The 22,466-nt window shown below is 53.3% G+C and overlaps 3 protein-coding genes across 4 annotated transcripts in view; 2 read left to right on the top strand and 1 right to left on the bottom strand.

The window, feature by feature from the left end:
* The first annotated feature begins 9 nt into the window (after positions 1–9).
* Phf13 (PHD finger protein 13) lies at positions 10–7,538 on the top strand. The gene is made up of 4 exons (XM_028883099.2): positions 10–414; positions 2,071–2,172; positions 4,278–4,812; positions 5,294–7,538. The coding sequence occupies exons 1-4, from the start codon at positions 376–378 to the stop codon at positions 5,518–5,520; spliced, it is 903 nt and encodes a 300-aa protein (XP_028738932.1). The 5' UTR covers positions 10–375; the 3' UTR covers positions 5,521–7,538.
* Positions 7,539–8,225: 687 nt separating this feature from the next.
* Positions 8,226–13,617, top strand: Thap3 (THAP domain containing 3). 2 transcript variants are annotated; one of them, XR_003736016.2, is made up of 5 exons: positions 8,226–8,359; positions 10,978–11,170; positions 12,573–12,653; positions 12,921–13,261; positions 13,300–13,617. XR_003736016.2 is itself a non-coding variant. In XM_028883100.2 (4 exons), exons 1-4 carry the CDS (start codon positions 8,286–8,288, stop codon positions 13,197–13,199), a joined length of 627 nt encoding a protein of 208 aa, XP_028738933.1. In that variant the 5' UTR covers positions 8,226–8,285; the 3' UTR covers positions 13,200–13,617. The 2 variants fall into 2 exon arrangements, 1 of the variants encoding a protein (XP_028738933.1); XM_028883100.2 differs by having other exon boundaries at positions 12,921–13,617.
* Positions 13,618–14,575: 958 nt separating this feature from the next.
* Dnajc11 (DnaJ heat shock protein family (Hsp40) member C11) overlaps positions 14,576–22,466 on the bottom strand; it is a 54,039-nt gene continuing 46,148 nt past the window's right edge. The window contains exons 11-16 of the mRNA XM_028883101.2: positions 19,648–19,803; positions 18,721–18,790; positions 17,402–17,459; positions 17,155–17,297; positions 16,657–16,786; positions 14,576–15,850 (exon numbers count right to left, since the gene is read on the bottom strand). Of these exons, the coding sequence (XP_028738934.1) occupies positions 15,825–15,850; positions 16,657–16,786; positions 17,155–17,297; positions 17,402–17,459; positions 18,721–18,790; positions 19,648–19,803 (583 nt within the window). The 3' untranslated portion in view covers positions 14,576–15,824. The remainder of the gene's footprint in view (positions 15,851–16,656; positions 16,787–17,154; positions 17,298–17,401; positions 17,460–18,720; positions 18,791–19,647; positions 19,804–22,466) is intronic.

The following is a 22,466-nucleotide window of genomic DNA, read 5'->3' as shown; positions in this document are numbered from 1 at the left end:
CCGACGACCCTCGCAGCGCTCCCGCCCTCCCTCCCGAGACACGAGCCGAACTGGGCGTCAGGTCGGGGAGCCGGTCGGGTTCCCGCTCGCTGTCGCCGCCGCCGCCCCCCTCAGTGTCTCTCCCGCCTCTCCACAGCATCGGTCGTGGGAGCTGCATCCTCCACTCAGTTCGCCTTGGAGACTCCGGTCCGGGGTCAGCGAGCCTGCGACGCGACACCCCGACACCCCCGTCACCTCCAGCCCGGGCGACCCCTCCCCGGACGGGTCCGCCCTCGCCCTCCGCGGTGCCGGAGCCCCCTGGCCCTGAGCGCCCCGCGGGCCCGCTCTCGCACTCCGGCCTCGGCACTCCCACCGCCGCCGCCCCCCACCCGGAACATGGACTCCGACTCCTGCGCCGCCGCTTTCCACCCCGAGGTGAGTGCGAGCTTCGCCTCGCCGCCCCTTCCCCGGCCTTCGCTGCGCTCCGAGCCGAGCGGGACCCCGGGAGGCCGTCTCGAGCCCGGCCGCCCTCCCCCACGTTCGCCCGGCGCCCCCAGCTCGGGCCCGCGCTTGTGCTCCCCGCCGGTCCTCCCCGGGCGCCGCGCCCACCCTCCGCCCCGAGGACATGGCCCTCGGCCGCCCCGGCTCGGGCTCGCGGGGTCTTCCCCCCCACCTCCCCGGGGCGGCCCGGCCCCCTCGGAACGGCTACGCGCGCGGTCCCGCCGCCCCCTCCGGCGGCCAGGCCGCGCCCCGCCCCCACGGCTCCCGCCCCCGGGGGGTCCGCACTCGGGAGCCGGTCTCCCGCGCCCGCCCGCCCCTCCCCCTTCCGGGGAGCGGCCCCCGCGCCGCGCCTCCGGGCCGGGGTCGGTGTGCGGGGTGCGCGGCGGGGCGGGGCGCGGCGCGGAGGGTCCGCGGTGTCGCCGCTGCGGGCGGGAGGCGTTGGGGCCTGCGCGGCGCCGGGACACCCACCCCGGCCCCGCGGGCGTCCCGCACCCCACGGGTGGGCCCCGCACCTTCCGGGGCCTGCGCGGGCGGGCGGCGCGCGCCATCTGCTCCGGGAGGGAGGGCGGGTCCGTGGCCTCCGCGGCACCGCCCCGCACTCGCGTCCGCGGCCCTAACCGCCCCCCCCCTCCTCCCGGACTGCGATGTCCCTCGGGGCGAAATTAAAGTTCTCCCGGAGTTTGGGGCCCGGTTGCGCGGCCTTGTGGCTGCCCGAGTGCCGGGAGCGCGCGGCCCGCTCGGTCGCCCGCGGGGCTGGCCGAGGGGCGGGAGCGAGCGGCCTTTCGGAGCAAGTTGGAACCGTGTTTAAAAGTGCTGCGTTGCGCGCCCCTTTGCGGGAGGCTTTCGGAGGTCGGCCCCGGGCCCCGCTTCTAGGTGGCCGAGCACCTGAGCACGGGTGGGGGGTGGTGACAAGTTGCGCGAGCAACCGCAGGGAATGTTCCCGGAGCCTTCGATGCTCCGCCTTCTCGGGAGAAATCCCTTTTTGTGGTGGGTGCTCTGTGGCCGTTGAGAATGGCCCCTGAGCAGGCTGATTGGGCTTTCGTCTGAAGTGCGCACCTAAACGGAGCAGTACGCTCTCCATTCCGACTCAGTGCAAGGGACACTTGGGTGTCCGCCATCCCGCCCCTACCAGGAGAGGAGGATGCCCCCTCCCTGCCTTGGCCTCATGGGAGTCAGGTTTGGAGAGCAAGGAGAGATTAAGCAGCTGGTTTTTGAAATCACTTAATTTTTGTTTAGAGCCACAGCTGCAGTTTGTTTTCAAAGTGGAAAATCTGTAGCAAAAATGTAGATATTGGAGCTCCTGATAGGCCTGCAGGGACAAACAGATAAGGCGGGTGCCAAAAGGTGGACTAGAGACAAGCTTTTTATCTTCTAGCTAGTTTCCCAGTGTTCTTGGCACAGAATCTTAAAACTCCTCTTTCTACCTTAAGAACACTTTGTTGTTTCTTGACCCCAACTCACCTTATCTTGTTTCTAGACTGTAAATTCTGCAGGGTTGTGTGAGTTGGCAATAAAAGTTGCAGCTTGCTTTGTTTTGGTCAGCTTCCCCTCCTGGAGTCTCCCTCACATACCCTTTGTTCCCCTCAACAGGAGTACTCCCCCAGTTGTAAGAGGCGCCGCACTGTTGAAGACTTCAACAAATTCTGCACCTTCGTCTTGGCCTATGCTGGCTACATCCCCTACCCGAAGGAGGTAATTACTCTAGATTTTGGAGCATCAGACCCTAGCACCTTGGTTTCCTGCTACAGGTGCTTCACCAGTAGTGGGTCTGGAAGCGCTTGGTGCCAGGTTGGGGAGGTAGCCTGGCTTCAATCAGTTTTTTGGGGGCCTAAATGAGCTCAGACAGGGAAGTGATTCCAAAGCTTTAGTAAGCTTGTCTAGAAATGATTTAACAAATAGATTTTATTTTATTTATTTATTTATTTACTAATTTATCTATCTATCTTGATTTTTCAAGACAGGGTTTCTTTTTGTTGTCCTGGCTGTGCTGGAACTTGCTCTGTAGACCAGGCTGGCCTCTGGCTCCCAAATGCTGGGACTAAAGGTGTTTGCTACCACACCTGGGTTTTTTTGTTTGTTTGTTTTATTTATTTATTTATTTTTTAATTTTTCAAGACAGGGTTTCTCTGTATAACAGTTCTCTGGCTGTCCTGGAACTCACTGTAGACCAGGCTGGCCTAGAACTCAGAGATCGCCTGCCTTTGCCTCTTGAGTGCTGGGATTAAAGACGTGTGCCATCACTGTCTAGCGATTTAACAAACTTAAAACATTGATTTATGTTCACTCTAGTACTCCCCACACTGAGAAGGATGAGGCATGGGAGGTTTGTTTAAAAGTTTGGGGCCAGCCTGGGCCACATAGTGAATTCCGGACCAGCTTGACTTAAGAGACTCTGTTTCAAGTAATAACGGCAACAACCAAGAAGTATTTGTAAAAGCTGTAGTTGGTTGTGTGCCTGTGTTTTTTTGTTCTTGTTTTGAGAAGCGCCGGTACTTGAGTGGCCAGGCCAACTGTCTTTAGGAAGAGTGTGAACTAAGTGCCTTTCTTTCTCCCCTCTGCCTTGAAGATGAGGACACCCAGGCCACAGAGGGGACAATCTCTTGCCCTAGGATTCACATCTTGCCTAGTTGCTGGGAATACCAGACAACTGGGTCTTGAGGGTTTATTACCCATGCCCCATATTCTGTGTACACGGAGGATTTTTTTCCTGGCCAAGGAAAGGCAGAGGGGGAGTGGGAATGTCAGCCTCTGTGGGATTCAGACTGCTGGGATCCTGTGTATATCATACTAAGCTACAAACAGAATCTGGTAATTGAGGAAATAAAATCATGGCATGGATTTATTCTTACTGCTGTACAATGCATACTTTGTACCACATAGAATGCTGCCAGTCTTGGCAAATAATTGAATGGTACGAACTGCAGCATTTAGTTTGCTATTTGGGGGCACTAATTATCTACTTAGATTTTGCAATATTTTGGGATGTCTCCGGGGTTTTTTGTTTGTTTGTTTTTTTTTTGTTTTGTTTTTTTTCTTTTTTTTTTTTTTTCCAGACAGTTTCTTTGTAGCCCTGGCTGTCCTGGAACTCAGTCTGTAGACCAAGCTGGCCTTGAACTTAGAGATCTGCTTGCCTCTCTTAAAGGCATGTGTCATTATGCCCAGCTGTTTTTTGTTTTGTTTTTAAAGAAGGTCAAAAATTTGAAACTAACTTAAATTCATTTAATTATAAAAATACCTGTTGGGAGCCAGACATAGCAGCACACACCTTTAATCCCAGCACTCAGGAGGCAGAGGCAGATGGATCTCTTGTGTTCAAGGCCAGCCTGGTCTACAGAGGGAGTTCTAGGACAGCCAAGGCTACACAGAGAAAGCCTGTCTCAGAAAAACCAAAAAAGAAATCTGTTGGGAGAATAAATGCAGGAGTACTTTGTTAGTCTTCAGGGAAGACTAACCCTGAGTGGGTGTTGGTAGCACTTTTTGTAGGCTCTTGGAAGGTGGGAGTCAACTCCCGGCTCCTTGCATGCTAGGCAAAGCACTCTGCCACTCCAGTTCCCAGTTGCTCCTCAGCCTTTTAACTGTGAGCTTTGTCCTGACTGCAGGAAACACTCAGTGAGGGAAGGTGTGTCCTCCTGGTCTCCTGGCACTTTAATGCTCATGAGGTTGCACCAGTTTGATGGTGGTTAGAGCCCCGGGTCCAGTTGTACTTGATCAGTGCAGAAGGACTGACCTGCTGGGGGAGGGGAGCCAGCCCTGGAGCCTGGTGAAATGACCACCATGCCCCTGTTGCTCTGTTTCAGGAGCTCCCCTTGAGGAGCAGCCCCAGCCCCGCCAACAGCACTGCTGGCACCATCGACAGTGACGGCTGGGACACTGGATTCTCTGACATTACGTCCTCGGTGCCCTTGCCAGTATCGGACCGCTGCTTCAGCCACCTGCAGCCTTCCCTCCTGCAGCGAGCGAAGCCCAGTAACTTCCTGCTGGACAGGAAGAAAACTGACAAGCTGAAGAAGAAGAAGAAGAGGAAGCGAAGGGACAGTGATATGCCTGGGAAGGAGGGGTACAGGGGGGGCTTGCTGAAGCTGGAGGCTGCAGATCCGTATGTGGAGACCCCCACAAGTCCCACCATCCAGGATATTCCCCAGGCCTCTGCTGACCCCTGCTCAGGCTGGGACTCTGACACTCCCTCCAGTGGCTCTTGTGCTACTGTGTCCCCTGATCAGGTTAAAGAAATAAAGACTGAAGGAAAACGGACTATTGTCCGGCAGGGAAAGCAAGTGGTCTTCCGAGATGAAGACAGCACCGGCAATGATGAGGACATCATGGTGGACTCAGGTGAGTGGTTCAAGCAGAGGACTAGGCCCTGGGGGTCGGTTCAGGGTGCTTAGGATCTTTCAAAGGAGAGGGTGTGGAAGGGTAGATAGGTGATTTTTTGAATACCAGGTTTCTCTGTAGCTCTGACTGTCCTGGAACTCACTCTGTAGATCAGGCTGGCCTCAAACTCAAGAGATCCACCCGCCTCTGCCTCCTGAGTGCTGGGATTATAGACATGCACCACCTCTGCTCAGGTAGATGCTCTTAAAAGAGTTGTTAGCTCCTGAATACAGCCCAAGACTTCTCTCTGAGTGCAGAAGTGATGTAGCCCCCCCACATGGATCTCAGCATCATTGGGGATGCAGTCACTGCCTTCAGAGAGAAACACTGGCTGAACAAGTTAAGCTGGAGTGACAGTTTGGCCACACTCAGACCATTATGTGCAGCTCCAGGTAGGAAGGCCTCAGGAGGTCCCCACATCTGAACTGTTGTTTCCTTCCAGATGATGATTCCTGGGATCTTGTCACCTGTTTCTGCATGAAGCCCTTTGCTGGTCGCCCTATGATAGAGTGTAATGAGTGCCACACCTGGATTCACCTGTCCTGTGCGAAGATCCGCAAGTCCAATGTTCCGGAAGTGTTTGTCTGCCAAAAGTGCCGGGACTCCAAGTTTGATATCCGTCGTTCCAATCGTTCCCGAATGGGCTCCCGGAAGCTGTTTCTGGACTGATTTGGAGCTGGCAAGGAGAGGCGGGACTGGAAGGGCCTGGGCTCTGTGGCCTCCCTAGTTGAGCACAGACCTCCTGGCTCTGGTGCGGGCAGACCCTGCCACTCAGGTGCCTAAGCAAAGGACTAGCTGTCCAGATAAAACTGTACATAGCCAGTGAGCAGATAAAATGGTGGTCAAAGCTGCTGCTCCGGCTGTGTTCTCTGTGTTGGAGGCAGACTGAGCACCAGGTCTGCTTCCCCTGAGAGTGCGGGCAGAGTCATTGTTAGCCAGTTCCCGGCATTGGGAGCTGCTGCTGGCTGTCAGTCCCGTGTCTCCTGTGTCGGGAGTGGTTCTGTTTCCCTGGCTGTGTTTATTCTCCAGTGTTGGTCTTCTATCACAAGTGTCTATACAGCAGCCGTCCAAGTTGCCTGCCCCTTTGTGATCTTACTGCCCCTGCCTCGTACTTAACTGGGCTAAGGAGCTGCTTTCTTAGTGGTCTGGTGTCCCCAAGAGGAGCCCTTGGTGGTGGGTGAGCGGTGATTCTTTGGTTTTTCACTGTTTGTTTGAAGGGACAGTGTGTAGCCACTTCTCCACAGAGCGGGGGGTTGAGGGTGGAGGTGTCCTGTGTTCATAACTCAGTTTCTTGTTTTGCACGATGTAAAAAAGCAAACCATTTTTTCCGCACGATACAGCCCGAAGTATTGGCCAGTGTCTTCCTAAGATGCCCTTTCTCTGCCGTTGGTCCATGCCCCAGGGTGCCCAGCGCTCTCCTCTGGAAGCCCTTGGTTCTCTGTTCTTGAGCTGCTCCAGTAGCAGCCCACAGATGAAGCTGTCCTCAGGACCTATGTGCTGTTCATTTAGATAATGGTTCAAAAGAATCCGCCACTCCACACAGGCTGGCCTGCTGGGTTCCTGGGGCAAGGTGAGGCTGTACCTTGCAGCAGTCTGCAGTTTCCAAGGTGAGAATGAGAGCTCTAGCCTGGTGGAGGGCTGCCTCAGCTCCCAGGACACTGGTGTTGAAGAGGGAGGCCCTGGCTCTGCAGTGGCCTCCTTCAGCCCTCCAGTGCATGTTCTCGGGAGGGTTTGACAAAGCAGTGGGTCCATCTCCTAAGGACTATTTTCTGTTAGGCCTGAGGCAGGGAGTGTCCAAGTGGGTCCCATTTCTTTCCTGCGTAGCACCTGTGCGGGGTCATCAGGCGCTCTCCCGAAGTATCTTAAGACCAAAGGAGCTCAGACTGTGACTGCTAATCAGAGCCTGGAGGGGGGAGGGGGGGTCTCAGTATCTTTACACTTGTCCAGTTTAAGTAACTGTCTTAGTTTTTTGTTTGTTTGTTTGTTTGTTTTTAAAATCCTGTTGCTCATATTAAAGTACAGAAAAATACTCATTGCTGAAGCTCAGTTGGTCCCGCAGATCTCAAGGGAGAACTTTGCCATAGAGAAGGAGCTGTTCCAGAAAGTCCTGTCCCCAGGCTATTGTCTGACTCTGAGAGGAGTAAATACCTAGGACAAGTTAGAGGAATTTGCCAAAGACCCGCCCCGTGACAGTACTTGTCCAGTGTTTTCACCCCAACAATAACCAAAGTTCCAGTAGTTTTATTTTTTTTTAAGTGCATTTAAAAATAAGTGGTTTTGTTGTGGACCGGTGTAGCTGGCCATTGTTATGTGTGCTCAGAGATCGATGCCTCTGGGATACATCGACCCTCACATCTCAGTCTGTTTGCTTGCTTTGTGTTTTTAGGGGGCGCTTTCCCTGTGCGTGGTGTGGGAAGGCAGACACCTTGGCTTGGGGGTGGACTGAGCTGGGCAGCTGGAATCAGCTTCTTTATGCAAATGGCGTGGCCCTTCTAGGGGCTCCTGGTTGATGGCTGGTGATGTGGGGAGGGAAAGGTGTCACCCCCAAAGTAGACCTCTCCCATCGGCTTTGGCCAGGCCAGACAACATCGTTTACATGGTTCTGTGTAATTATAAAGTTTATGTGTATAAAGCAAGCTGTTTCTGTGAAACTGTATATTTTGTAAATAAAGATATTGCTACTTTGAGGTTGGTGTCTCCTAAGGTGTCCTGTGCTGAAGGACACTGGCTTTCTCCATTCACCAGCCCAGGTAGTGGCTCTGGCAAAGCTGATTCGGTTTTGGCATTTGGCACAATGAAAAGGATCATGACCCGTGGCCCGCTTGTCTGGTTAACTCCTAGACCCAGTGTGCACTTACTTGAAAGGCTCCCCTGTTCCTCAGTCGCACTGGCTCTGCTCAGGTGGTGTGCCCACCCCTGCCTGAATGGTCTGTACTCTCAAAGCCGCAGCCTTTAGCTCTGCAAGTTTGGGGTTGGGACTTTCCTTGGCCCGGGCATGGTGACAGGCCTTTAATCCCAGCAGAGGCAGGCAGAGGTGAGTTCGAGGCGAGTTCCCAGTGCTAGGAATCCTCTGTCCACCGAGCCAACTGGTGGTCAAGTGGGTGCCTTAGCTGGGAGGCTGATGGAGGAATCTCAGGAGTTCAGGCTAGCCAGGCTCGGTACCTGCCTTTGACCCAACCCAACCCCCCCCCCCCCCCCCGCCTACCCCTCGGGGAGCTTTAAACTACTAGCCTAGGTGGGGGTTGACACCTTTTCTAGGTTTCCAAGGTTCTTTGGGTTTAAACTCTTGGCGGCATCCCTAGGCTCCAACTTCTTCACGGAGCGGAGCAAGCCAGGTCCAAGCGCCGGGAACCTTGTAGACCCCGCCCCTCAGGCTCCGCCCCCCGAGGCTGCATTCCGCCATCTTTGTTAGGGGCAGCGGGCCCATCTCCGAGATGCCGAAGTCGTGTGCGGCCAAGCAATGCTGCAACCGCTACAGCAGCCGCAGGAAGCAGCTCACCTTCCACCGGTGAGGGACGGGAGGCCGGGACCCGACACTAGGGAGCTCTTACAGGCCCCAGTGCACCGTGTGGGAGCTCCGGGAGGCCCAGGGTGTGCGGGCGAGGTGGACCGGACTGCAGGGAGGGGACGTCCAGGGCGTCAGCGGTGCTCCCGCAGCCTCAAAGCCTGAGCCCCGTCGGACCCTCTTGGTGCAGGCTTGGGCTAGCCCATCTCGCCTGGAAGCATTAGGTGCCCAGTGTGAACAGGCGGAGAGTGGGTGGCGTCTGGTCGTGTCCCTGCTCTGGCCCCTTGCTGCCTGCGTCACTTCGAGGGAGGCCCAGGCAGAGGTACATGGTCTGGAGGAATGAGCGCCCTCCAGGATGGCCAGGCCGCGTGGCAGGGACTTTGATCTTGCGAAGGTGGTGGATACCCAGGCCTTGTAGTTCCTGGACTCCTTTTCCCAGCACTAGTGCGTAGCCCTTTCCAAAGAAGCATCCGTCAAGGCTTCCAGTGATGTCTGTGCCTTCAGGCCTGGCAGCCTGCTCGCACATGGTGTTCCCCTCCCCACCCGCCCCCTCCTCGGGCCCCAGAACGCTGTTTCAGTGCTTCTACTCAAGAGTAGCAACCATAGAAAAATGCACACATCATTTGGCAGTCCACAGAAGACTCTCCACTTACAGTCTCTTCTCACCCGCCCGCAGGGATAGCTGTGGCCAGGTTTTAGCCTTAAGTCATGGAATCGCAGCGTGTGCTTTTCTTCCTTCGGGGCACTGTCTTCAGAGTCACCCTTGCCCCACACGCACAATCGAGTTCTTTTCTGTATAGTAGTCCATTGAACACGGGTCAGAATTCATGTCCTGCAAATGAAGGACCTCTTGGTGGCTGCATGGGCAGTTACCAAGGACCTGTGTCTTCTGGTCATGTTTCCATATACCCTGGGATAGTCACCTCTATTCACTCTTGCTTTTTGTCTTTAACTGTTTATTTATTTGTGTGTGGGCACAGATGCCACAGTGCATGAGTGGAGGTCACAGGACAACTTACAGGAGTTGGTTTTATCTTCCCACCATATAAATTCTGGGGATCGAATTCAGGTCATAAGGCTTGGCAGCAAGTGCCTTTTCCAGCTGAACCATCTTGCTGACCCTCATGTGTGTATTGACATGTGGTTACTGCACATACTGCTTGGCTTCCTAAGGACATTTTTCGAGTGTGCATTCTGTGCCTTGCCTGCTCACCCATGTCCCTTCTCCCAGGCAGCGTTGCTCCTACTTTTTTGTGTAGCCCAGGCTGGCTTTGAACTGGACCCTCCTGCTGGAATCTTAGGCATGCACTACCATGTCCAGTTCTCCCTTGTACGGTCATGTCATCTGCCTTTGCCTTACCTGACTGCTCAGTAGCTTCTGACCGGACTGGTCTTTTCCCCATGTCCTAGGGCACATCTTGACCTCTGTCAGACTCCCTGTCCTTCTCCTTTGCCGAGTCCTCCCCACTTCCCACACATGCGCTGACATGTTCAAGATGGAGCCATCCAGAGCGTATCCGGAGTGCTGAAGTCTCCCAGGCTGGCAGGTTCTGCAGGATGTCCCCAGGCACGTGTGCCCATCTCCCACTCCTGTACTCGGTAATCTGAAAAGCACCTTGAACTTGACACCTAACATTTTAAACTTCTCTCCGCCCAAACCTCCCCTTCTCTACGGCAAACACGAAGCTCCTTTCTTTTCATTGTTTCATGATCCACAGGCAAACCTTGATACCTGACTTTTTCTTTCTTTTCTCTTTTTTTGGGGTGTTGGGGGGAAGACAAGTCCTTGGCTGGCCTGGAACTTGCTATGTAGATGAGGTTTGGATCCACCTCTCTCTGCCTCCTGAATGCTGCAGTTCAAGATGTTTGCCATCACACCTGGCCTTTTGTTGTTTTTGGTTTTGACACAAAGTCTCACTGTGGTACACCAGATTGCCCTTGAACTCAAAGCTGTCCTCCTGCCTCAGCCTTCCAAGTGCTGGGATTGCAGAGTCAGCACTTTCTCCTGCTCAGTCCTAGTTCTCACTGCAGCCTGGGTGGACACAGGCCCCCTCTCCTTCCCTCATCCAGAACCTACAGAGACCTCATCTGTCTAGATAAAGCTCGGCGTCCTGTGGCCAGTCCTCCTTCCTCCAGGTCCCTCACCCGTACCCATCCTCTGTAAAGGCCACAGGGTTTGTCTTCCACTTGCTGCAGGGTCTGTTCAAATGTTACCTTGGCCGGCTCTAACTACCACAGGGCTTCCTCCTGCTTCAGCCCTCACAGCCCATCTCAGCTTGGTTTGCTGCTGTTTAGGATGTAGGCTCCTGAAGGGCAGGGACTCGGTCCTGTCCAATGCCATGTTTTGGAAGGAAACCAGGGCCTGGGAAGTGGTGAGTGACAGGAAGGAGTGAGCTCCTGGCATGTGCTTTGGAAGGATAGCTCTCATGGGTTCTTTTACCATGTTCATGATCTTGGGCTTCATATATATATATATATATATTATATATATATATATATATATATATATATATATATATGCTGGTAACAGCCATGGTGAGTGTCTGGATGTTAGGTATGACTAACGAAGTGGATTACTGAGTTTACAAAGCTGTGCCATGATTCGAATGCTGTGCCTGTAGGTTCCCATTCAGCCGCCCAGAGCTGCTGAAGGAGTGGGTGCTCAACATCGGCCGGGCCAACTTCAAACCCAAGCAGCACACAGTCATCTGTTCCGAGCACTTCAGACCCGAGTGCTTCAGTGCCTTTGGGAACCGCAAGAACCTGAAACACAACGCTGTGCCCACCGTGTTCGCGTTCCGGAAGCCCACGCAGGTATGGTGCAGCCAGTGGGACTGTGTGGATGTGCTGAGTGAGGAGCTTAAAAAGAAGCTGGAGCTGGGCTGAAGGGGTCGCTCAGTTGGTGAGAGTACTGGCCCAGGATGGAAGCAGCCGTGGGTTCGAGCCCTCGCACTCTGTAAACTAAGGTGGTACTGTAATGTGGAGCCAGAGGCAGGAGGGTGAGGCCGGCATGGGGTACGTGAGACCCCTCCCACCCCCCAAAAGAAGTGACGTAAAGCTCCTGTAACACTCAAGCACGTGTGCTGGGCCTGGGGTTCTTGTTCCTTGGCAGAGGTGTCTGGCATGCACAAAGCCCAGAGTGGGATCCCCAACAAGACCTGGGCTGTGCATGTGTGCAATCCTGCCATTCCAGAGGTGGAGGCAGGAAGATCAGGTCAGTCATGCTTGGGGTTTGAGGCCAGTCTGAGGTACATGAGAGCCTGTCTCAGAACAAACCAAAAGGCCAGGTGTGGTGGTACACGCCTGTAATCTCGCACTCAGAAGGCAGAGGCAGGACTGCCACCATCTCAGCCTCAAGTACGTTCAGTGCATTCTAGGCCGTGCTTATCGTGACAGTGGACAGAGGCTGGAAGAGACCTGAGCGGGTTTAGGAGGTGCAGGGCTTCACTTCACAGTCCTCAGGGCCCCAGGCTAAAGTGGCATTAAGAAGCTGCAGATGGCCACTGTGGGCACAGCCAGCAGCTAACAGAGACTTCAGATCTGCATAACCTTCTGATTACATGGTGCTGTAGGGCCAGTGTTCACTGAGGATGGTTGCCAGTCTCCAGGGTGATGCAAATGATTCAGGTCCTTGGAGCCATGGGGACCTGGTCAGGATTTGGGACCTATCTAGTGAAAGCAGGAGTGGGCACAGCTGGATCCAGTCGGTACTGTTAGGTGTGCCCCACTTCGGGCTGCGCAAAGGGACTGGGGTGTCCCAGGCCCCTGTGTGGCCCACTGTTAGGTCCCACTGTGTCCTGCCTGAACCAGAGCTGTCTTGCGGCTGGTGAGGGAGGAGATGCTGAGCGCACCAGCTCTCCACACATCCCAGGGTTGCTGTGGAGGGCAGCTCCCAGTCAGGCAGTGCACTCACAAGCTTGAGTTTGGTGAACTCGAGTTAGAGCATCTGAAGAGAGAGTGTTAGGTTTGAGTTCAGAATGCTTTCTTCCTCAGAGGAAAGCTGTGGCCTCGGGCTTCCCTGTCCTCTGGCATCAGACCTCAGTGGGTCACAGGCTGGAGTCCTGGAGTAGGTGGGAGAATGAGACAGGACTCTTACTGCGGATGCACAGGACTTGGCAGCCCCCATGCAGGGATTACTCAGGGATGGACAGTGGCAGCTGTATGAGGATCCGGTGTCTGCCAGCTCAGCCATCTTGACTCCGCCTGCTGTTCCCAGGTCTGTCCTGAGGTGGGGGCTGCTGGGGACTGCACACTGGAAGAGTTTCAGCCTCCAGACACTGAAGGCCCTGTGAAACAGGTAAGACCCGGGGTACAAGCTGGTCTCAGAAGTGCCCCCAGAGGACCCCACAGGACAGGAGCAGAGGGATAGGTGGTGGACTTCAGAGCTTCTCTAAGACCACCAAGACGGCAGTTAAGCACCACCAGGATTTCACCAGGGAAAGAGGGCTGGGGCTCAACCCGAAGGGTAAGGGGCATTTGTGACCCCAGCTCAGATGCCTTCTTGCTGGGGACACAGGGCCACCTGGATAGCTTTTCCTTGGCACTCACTGACCTCTGTCCTCAGGTCTTGCCAGAGAGACCAGAGGCAATGGAGGCTCCTGGACTGCCCGCCAGCCCCCCAGGGTTGAGAGCCCCTCTGGGACAGCCCTCTGATCACAGCTATGCCCTTTTGGACTTGGATACCTTGAAAAAAAAACTCTTCCTCACGCTGAAGGAAAACAAGAGACTCCGGAAGCGCCTGAGGGCCCAGAGGCTGCTGCTTCAGAGGACGTGTAGCCGCCTGCGAGCCTACAGAGAGGGACAGCGGGGACCACGGGCCAGACGGCCAGCACAGCGGGACTGAGCCCAGGCTGGCTCTGGATGTGCGGATGGTGGCAGCACTCTGGCAGGAAGCGTTTTCCAGCTGTGCTGTGCACATTCCCACTCACTGCTGATGCTGCAAGGTGCCTTGAGACTGGTGGGACGGGATGCCATGACAGGCAGTCATCAGGGGAGGGGCCAGCGCTGGGGAACGGGAGGCACAGCCTCAGGTCTGCTAGGCTGAGGATGGCGGCTGTGGGGCCAAATGTTAGGAGTTGTCACAGTCCTGCCAGAGATAACTCCAAGGGAGAGGCGGCCGTTCTTGCAGCCCACCTCCAGGAACATGTTTAGCCTGTGGGGTCTTCCTCACCTCCCCAGAGGTCCCCCACATTAGCCTGTATTTCTGAGTGACTCTTTCTGGCCTGGTTTGTGTAAACATGGAATAAATTATCTGAACTCTAGGTTTAGGTGTACTGCTTACACTCTTTCCCTGATACAGGACAGACAGGGTGTGACTATCGCTACTACAGAACTGACTTAAATAAACATGGGGTGTGGGCTGCAGAAACACTTTTTTTTGGTCTTTCGAGACAGGGTTTCTCTGTGTAGTTTTGGTGCCTCTCCTGGATCTCGCTCTGTAGACCAGGCTGGCCTCAAACTCAGAGATCTGCCTGCCTCTGCCTCCCAAGTGCTGGGATTAAAAGTGTGTGCCACCACCGCCTGGCCCAGAAACATCTTAATGGTTAAGAGTACTTGCTGCTCTTTCAGAGGATCCAGGTTCAGTTCCCAGAACCCATATCATCATATGTAATGATGGCTTATCACCATCTCTAACTCCAGTTCTAGAGGATTTTTCTGCCCTATTCTGATCTCTTAAGGCACCATGTAAAGATATGGTGCACACATGCGGGCAAAATACCCATACACATGAAGAATGTGTTAAAAAGTGAAAACAATAAAAATCTACCTGAGAGGTAACTCCAGCACTCAGGAGGCTGAGGCAGGAGAATCATGAGTTCTAGGCCATCCTGGATCACACAGCCAGACCGTGATTAAAAAGCAAACACAAGCCGGGCATTGGTGGCGCACGCCTTTAATCCCAGCACTCGGGAGGCAGAGCCAGGCGGATCTCTGTGAGTTCGAGGCCAGCCTGGGCTACCAAGTGAGCTCCAGGTAAGGCGCAAAGCTACACAGAGAAACCCTGTCTCGAAAAACCAAAAAAAAAAAAAAAAAGCAACCTTCCATCTAGCCTCCTTATTTTGAGGTTCTGTATCTCGGGTGAACATTTAGCACAGACTGGAAGGAACCCTAGCTTCAAGCTGCAGCCAGTGGTCTAACTGAAGCAGCAGGGTGGGAAAAGGCCTGGGGCACTGCGGCCCTCTACTGTCCCTTCCTAAACACACACACACCAAAGCGGCCTCAGCTTTCAGGTCAGGTTTATTGTTGGGCAGGGCTGCCAGTCAGCGTCACACAGAGGGCGGCAGTGCCCAGGGAGCCACAGCACTGAGTCTGGCTCATGCAACGGTGCAAACCGCACACCAGTCTGTGGGGCAATGAAACATCCTCTAAAAAAGGAGATAAATACTACAGAACTGAACCGCTTACAACTGTCGGGTTATGAGAACGGCGAGGACATGCCTGCCTTCAGCAGTTCCTGCTGCGGGGCCAGGTTCAGAGCCACTGCTGGTGTCACACCTGCTCAGAGGGGTAGAGCCCTCAGTGACATCCAGCAAGTGTGCGACAGAAGCGGTCTGGGAACCGAGACTCCTTAGAAGGGACCCTGAGAGGGCCTGGCCCAGCGAGCAACAGCGCCACCTGCTGGGCACTCACTAGAGGTGCAGGCACCTGGGCCGGCCTTGGGTCCTTACCAGGATTTGGCAAACTTGCAAAGCCCCCTCCTGCCAACACCGTCTTCTAGAGGAGTGGTTGTAGGCAAGGCAAGACAGGTGTCTGTCTCGTGGTGTGGGGTGAAGGGGCCATCGGCGGCGGCGGTGGCAGGGTCTCTTTTCTTAGCAGTGTGGGCAGTGTGCCTGGACAGTGCACCCTGGGACCTAGGGTCTCCCCTTCTGTCCCAAGCCAAGGCCTGGAGGAATGATTTGAGTAGCTCTGAAGTGGGAAGAAAGAGACTAGTTTCCAAAGCCGTTGTTCTCAGATAAAAAGAAGTTTTATAAACCCACAGTCCTCTCCAGTCCACTCTGTAATGTTCCAGAAGAGAAAGGTGGTTTGTGGGAAGTCTACGGAGCAGCATGTGACACACCTTCCCTCCTTTCCATGTTCCCCATGTGCAGCGTGGACTTCAGGAAGGACAGTCTCAAGTGTGAGGAGAGAATGTTCCAAATACCTCCAGAGAGCTGCTGTGCATGGCCACCCATGGTGAGGACCAGGACTGGGTGACCTGAAGAGCCAGCTTGGGCCCTGCCCTCCAGGAACATGATCCTTGGGGAAAGATATGGCCGTGCTGTGGTCTGGCCAGGGTGGGGCTCCTCAGTCCTTACCCACAGTACCCACGAAGCTAGGCTGTCTGCATGTCCCTTCACATAATTGATACAGTGCCACCTTCTTGAGGAATAAACTAAAAACATCTCATGTCTGGGTTTTCCCTGCTTCCAAATTCGTAGACTCCCAGGAAAGTAGTTCTGTAGCCTTTTTGCTCAGGTTCTCAAGTAGTTTATCCGTCGGTATCAATCCTGTGAGCTAGAAGAAAAGCACATGTCAGGACAGCGCAAAGCCAAGTGAGCTTCCTCCTCACCTCCTGCACCGAGGCCGGGCTAGGTGCACTGCTGCTGCGTTTCCTAGGTGTGGAGCAGGGTTTTTCTGTGTAGCCCTGGCTGGCCTGGAGCTCAGAGTCCGCCTATCCTGCCTGCTGCCTCCCACTACACTCAACTTGAAGCACCTGCTTCTGCACCCAGGAAGAAGGTGTCACTTCCACACAGCCTCTCATAGCTGTGGCAAGAATGGTCCTCCACCCCGTTTACAACTTCTGTGTACGAGTGTTTAGCCTGTATGTATGGATGTGCACCACATGCATGCCTTGGTGCCCAATGGTCAGAAGAGGGAATCAGGTCCCCTATAACTGGAGTCACAGATGGCTGTGAGCCACTGTGTGGATGCTGGGAACTGAATCTGGGTCCTCTGCAAGAATACCAGGTGCTCTGAACTGCTGAGCCATCTCTCTAGACTTTTTGTTCTTCGAGACAGGGTTTCTCAGTGAAACAGTTCTGACTGTTCTGGAACTTGCTCTGTAGACCAGGCTGGCCTTGAACTCACAGAGATCTGCTTGCCTCTGCCTCTCAGGTGCTGGGATTAAAGGCGTGTGCCACCACTGCCGGCTAGACTTTTTTTTTGAGATGAGCCTCACTCACTACGTAGCCCAGTTTGACTTTCTGGCCAATGGTGAGCTCTAACTCCATCTGTGACAAGGACAATACAATCACCTCACAAACTCAGCTGTCACTGATGAACCTGGAGAGGGAAGCTGACACCAAGGGGCAGCTACTTACACTGCTTTGGTATCCTCAGGGCCTCACTGTCGGGCACCATCACCTGATGCAGCACACCTCGGAACTGGTAGAGCACTCGGAGGCTCTTCTCCTCCCCAACACACGGGTCGTAGAAGCCTGGCAGCCCGGCCTGCAACAAACAGAGGGTCAGCCCTCAAGGCCCGCTCTGCTCCCTCTGCCAACACCCAGGCACAGCAGGGAGGAGGAGACACACTCTGGAGCTGGACGAAGGAAGGAGAATTTAGACTTGTTTCCTCAGGTAGTGCTAGACTGGCCCTCAAGCCCCCTTTCTCGTGTCCAGGTGAGTCCACACCCTCTTTCTGGAACGTGCAGACAAATGACATGCAAGTGCCAGGAGGAGAGGCACTGCTGCTGGGTGGCGTCTGGCAGCTCAGTGGACACTTTCCAGGTGGATTTCAGGGTCCACTGCAGGCCTGACTGTCCCGGGCACATGGAGCTGGAGCCCAGCCTGCCTTCTGTTGTAGATCCCGTCTGTACCTTGGAGGCCTCGGTGAGGATGAGTTTTGAGTCCTTCACCAGGCACTGCAGCGGCACAGTCACGTCGATCACCTTCACCTTCTCGTTCCTCCTGCTCTTGTCATTGACAAACTTCCCATACCAGGCGTTCACGATGATAAGCCCTGCAGACAGAGCAGCAAGGGCTGACATGGCTCGTCCCGCCACTTCGCTTTGGAGACTGGAGACCCCAGCACCCAGCCCAGCCCAGAGAGGTGCGCATCCTCACCCATTCTGGACTCCTCTGCTTCGATTATTCTTCGGACAGATTCCTGCATCAGCCGAACCTTGGAGAGAAGACGAACATGTCGGGGACCCTGGACTTGTTTTGGTCAGAGAATGACAAACATCCAGTTTGTGTCCATGTCAATATGCCTGCTCTTGGACTGCAGGGAAAGGAGCACACACCTTGAGCTCAGCTCACCCATCACGAAGTTTGAAGCCCTCAGCCCTACTTGAGGTAGTGTTGGAGAGTCACCTGACAAGGCACACCCCACACTGTGGTGATGTATTGTGTACCCTAATAAACTTGCCTGAGGATCAGAGGACAGAGCCAGCCACTAGATTAGACACAGAGGTCAGGCAGTGGTGGCATACACCCTTAATCCCAGCACTTGAGATCTCATGCCTTTGCTTGGGGAGCACACACACCTTTAATCCCAGGAAGTGATGTCTGGACAGAGAAAGGTAGATAAGGGTGAGGAGACAGGAACTCATTCTCTTTAGGCTGAGGATGTCGTAGAGGTAAGAACTAGTGGTTGGCTGTTCTGATTCTCTGATCTTTCACATTCACCCTGATATCTGGCTCTAGGGTTTTTATTAAAAGACCATCTAAGATTCGAAGACCACCACATGATGACCCCAGAGGAAGGGACAGCACCTTTCTCCCTTCTCAGTGATTCTGCACATGCAGGTGATAGATGAGAAATTACTGAACACATGGTCAGTATTTAAGAACAGAGATACATAGTGATGAATTTCAAGGCTAACCTGGGCTACATAACAAATATGAGATCATCTCTAACCCATAGTGGGATCTTGCCTTAAAACAGACACTTCAAGTGAGCAGCTGGAGTCCCTAAGAAGGACCTGTGTTCTTTGTGGGGAGGGCCATGTGCTGCCCCCTAAATGAACACGTTTGCCTGGGAACATGCGTGGCCTCACGGAGTCTCTCAGCCCTGTGCCTTTGTAGCCTTTCCTCGGGTCACAAGAACCCCACGGCACCCCGCTGTTCAGCTGTGGCATTCTGCTCCCTAACAGGCAGGACAGGGAGGGAGAAGACATGCCTGCTGCATTACTAAACCTCGTTAGGCCTTTGGAGGGCTGTGTTCATCTCAAGGCACAGACCAGGCTCCAGAATGTGCCCCACAGGTCACAGAAAGGCTGTGAGGTAAATGAGGTTGTTGGAAAGAGAAGCCCTTGGGCTCTGGGATCAGCACTGGACGGCAAAGGAGTTTCCTCCACAGTCCCAGTTTCAGTAGACGGGATAGAGAAGGGTGGGGAGGAGGCTGCTCTGGGCTCTGCCTGCACGCGGCAGTGGGCACTCACAGCAGCTTCCGCCTCTTGCTTCTTCTGCAAGATGTCACTGGCTGTGCTCTCCCTTTGCTTCTCCAGTTCCCTTTCAGAGAGAAACGGTACAAGTGACTTACGCTGAACGCACTGCGCCCCCTGCTGGACTGAGCCCAGTATGCAGTCTGAGATGGTAACTTCCAAAAACAACCCCAGGCCCGCCTGCACAGCTTCCTTTAGTTTGGGATTCCCTTCCCTATCCACCTCCTACATGGAACTTCCTGAACTGCTGTTTCCTTGGGAGAAGACTCCAGCAGTTCAGGCAGACAGCTCAGACTACTTAGGATGCAGAAATACCCACTCCCACAGCCAAGGGAGGGACTCAGGGTCAGCCCACACAGAGCTGTCAGATGGAGCACATTCTTTGCTCCAGGACTTAAACATCCATGGGAACTGGGTCCCTACACTGCAGTAATAACAGAGGTCACAGGCAGCTCCGAGGCTAACAAAGGGCCTCTCCATCCCTTGGCTGTGTGAGGGATGCTTGGACTCAGTTTTGGCTGAGGGGCTCTCTACAAGAAACTTCAAAGCTAGGTCTGTTCTGTGGTTTCCATGACTACAGTTAGTGTGCATCACAGAACAGACCCATTCCACTTCGAGTTCAGTGGCAGGGTGAGATGTCTACGAAGGAAGAGAGGGAGGGAGGCGGTATTTGTGCTGGTCCTGTTTGAAGCCGATTTTATAAAGCAAATTGAGTCATTTCTGGGGGGTGGGACTGACCGTCCCAGAAGGGAAGGAATAAAGTTCCCTGCTGCTGCAGCTGGCTAACAGTGACTAGGACCTGTCAGGACCTGGACGCCATGCTTAGCACTTTCCCAGCATTAACTTGTCTTCTTTTTGCAGGGTAGACCCAGTCATCTTTCCAGTTTAGGAGACCAAGGTAGAGGTTCTTAGTGCAAAACTCACTTCTCCTTCTGAGCCCTGAGGTATGGTTTGATGATTAAACGGTGCATCGCCAAGTAGATCACCAGTGGCCCCACAGTGGCATAGAACACGGCACTAGGGAGCAGCTGATCCGTCAAGTGAATAGGGAAGAAGTAGGTCTGACTGGCCCTGTTCAGCCTGTGGGAAGCAAGAACAAAACACAGAGGGTGTGTCAGGTCTTCCTGACACGGAGGAGGAGTGGGGTCTCAGCCACCGGGAGCCACTTCACACCAGCTCCGAAGCTGATCTCAAGGGCAAAGGGAGAGTGAACGCGTAGCTGGAGTCAATGTCCCTATGGCTGTGCTTTGCTCCAGGAGAGGAAAGCAGCCCTGGAGACAGCCTGTCTCGGTAAAGAGGTGTTCTAAACAACCCCGGAGACTTGAGAGGCCGAGGGGTTCCTGATTAGTGACCACACGTGAGAGCTAGGACTGGGGCTGGAGAGGACCCACTTTAGTTCCCAGAACCCCCACTGGGCAGCTCACAGCTGCCTGGAACTCCGGTTTCTGGGGACCTGAGGCCCTCTGTTGACCTCCAAGGGCACCTGCATGTATATCTACATATAAACAGACATTCACACATAAGACATAAAAATCTTAAAAATACAGTAACAGGGCTTGACTCATGTTCTGAGATGAGGGACAGGGAGGAGGTTTGTCTCACTATGTTGCTCAGACTGTCCTTGAACTACTACACTCAAGTGACCTTCCTGCTTTAGTCTACCTCAGTCAGTACCACCATGCTGGGCCTCAGATTATTAGTGTTTATTTTAAAACAAAGTGTTGTGGAATAATCTTTTTGTACACTGTAAAGACGTGTCACTCTGATTGGTTTAATAAAAAGCTGAAAGGCCAATAACTAGGCAGGATTTCTGGGCAGAGAGGGCACTGGGAAGAAGGCAGGGAAGCCTGGAGATGAAGCAGCAGCAGCATGGGCAGTACAGAGTAAAGGTAACTGAGTCATGTAAAAGATATGGGTTAAGTTGTAAGAGCTAGTTAGTATCAAGCCTAAGCTATCGGCCAAGCATTTATAATTAATGTCTTGGAGTCATTTTTTGTGAGCTAATGGAACAGAGAAAGATTCACTACAACAAAGACTCTGAAGTACTGACCAACAGCAGGACAGGTGAGCATGAGCACAAGGGACTGGCATGTTCCCATTGTACTCCTGGGTACTTCAGCAGAACCCAGGGCCTTGTGTGTGCTAAGCACATGCCATCCCATTCAGCTACCCACCTCATTCAGATATGTATGCATGAATGCATTTGTTTAAGACAAGGTTTCCCTATTCAGCTCATGCTGGCCTGGCACTATGTAGCCCAGGCTAGCCTTAAATACTCCTGCCTCAGCTGGGATTATAGGCATGACACACACTTGGCTCAAGTAGCAGTCATCTTTCCTTTCTTCCCTCCCTCCATCTTCTGGGCTTATTGTGTATTCGTGGCTGGCCTGCTGGAACTTGATAGGTACCTGCCTCTGCCTCCTAAGGATGGGATTAAAAGCATGCACACATAAGCAAAAGCAAAAGCAAAAGCAGAAGCACGCGATAGCACCGTGCACAATTAAGCAACACACTCCTAGTGAAACTAGAAAACAGCTTGAACTAGATAGTGAAAATACAACATCAAATGTATAAGATGAAGTAGACTGTAAAGGGCTTCATTGTTGTAAAATCTTCTTAGTAGAAAGGACTCAAGTGTGGTATGGTGAGGCACTCCTTTAAGCCCAGCAGTGGGGATGCAGAGGCACTCAGATCTTTTTGAGTTTGAGGTTGGCACTATCTAGTAAGGCCCTGTCTTAAAAAAAAAAAAAAAAAAAAAAGAAGGGTGGAAAGGATGTACCTTGCCAATAGGGTGACCACAGAGGACAGGCGGGTAAGAGGAACAAACCACACCAATGCTAAGAAGCTTCACCCTTAGAGACAGAGACACACTCCTTCAACACAAAATGGCCAAGCTGACAGAGGTGAGACAGAAAATTCCTGAAGCTCTGTGTTTGTGAAAGAAACCGAATTCATTTAGATTTGGGTCCAACCCCAAGACTCCTCTTTATATACAAATATTTGAAAATATGAACTCTAACATTTATGTCAAGGGTAAGGGACATCCAACCAGTATAAAAATTTAGTTTGAAGGAGCCAGAGAGGCAGCGTAGTAGTTAAGACCATATGGAGGACACGAGTTCATTTCCCAGCACCCACATCTGGAGGCCTGCAGCTGCTCCAGGGGATGTGATACCTCAGGCCCCTCACAACACTCACACTCATGTGGACAGAACCCCACACAATAGTAAAAGCAACAAATCTTTAAAAAGTTTAGTTTGGGCAGCTTAGTACGGTCACAGAAAACACAGGGTGACAGGTGACATGCCGTCCCTGAGAAGCTAATTCAAAGTAAGTCACCATCACACGCTCAGACAGAATCTAGCAGAGCATGGGGCCTCAGTCTCACTAGTGCTCTCAATTCAGATAAAGAGGGTTAGAGTGCATATAACCACCGGTGTCCAGGGATCGCAGCTCAGAGGTGCAAAATGGTAGTGTCTGCAGAATGCTATGCAATCTCACCAGTACTAGATTTTAAAAAATTATTGTGACTGTATCATATGCACACAGCACCTGCAGAGGCCAGAGGGGGACACCTGATATATTAGAGAATTTAGTTCTCAAACTTTTTGGTGGATACATGTGCACATGGAGGTCAGAACAACCAAGTGTCATTCCGAAGGATCTGTGTTGTGAAATAATCCTTCTGTACACTGTGTGACTATATGCTGCTATGATTGGTTTAGTAAATAAGCAGACTGGCC

This window comes from Peromyscus leucopus, chromosome 2 (assembly GCF_004664715.2).
Source record: "Peromyscus leucopus breed LL Stock chromosome 2, UCI_PerLeu_2.1, whole genome shotgun sequence".
Taxonomy (NCBI): Eukaryota; Metazoa; Chordata; class Mammalia; order Rodentia; family Cricetidae; genus Peromyscus; species Peromyscus leucopus.
Note: the sequence above shows the minus strand (reverse complement) of the source record. Positions and strands in the feature narration are given on the sequence as shown.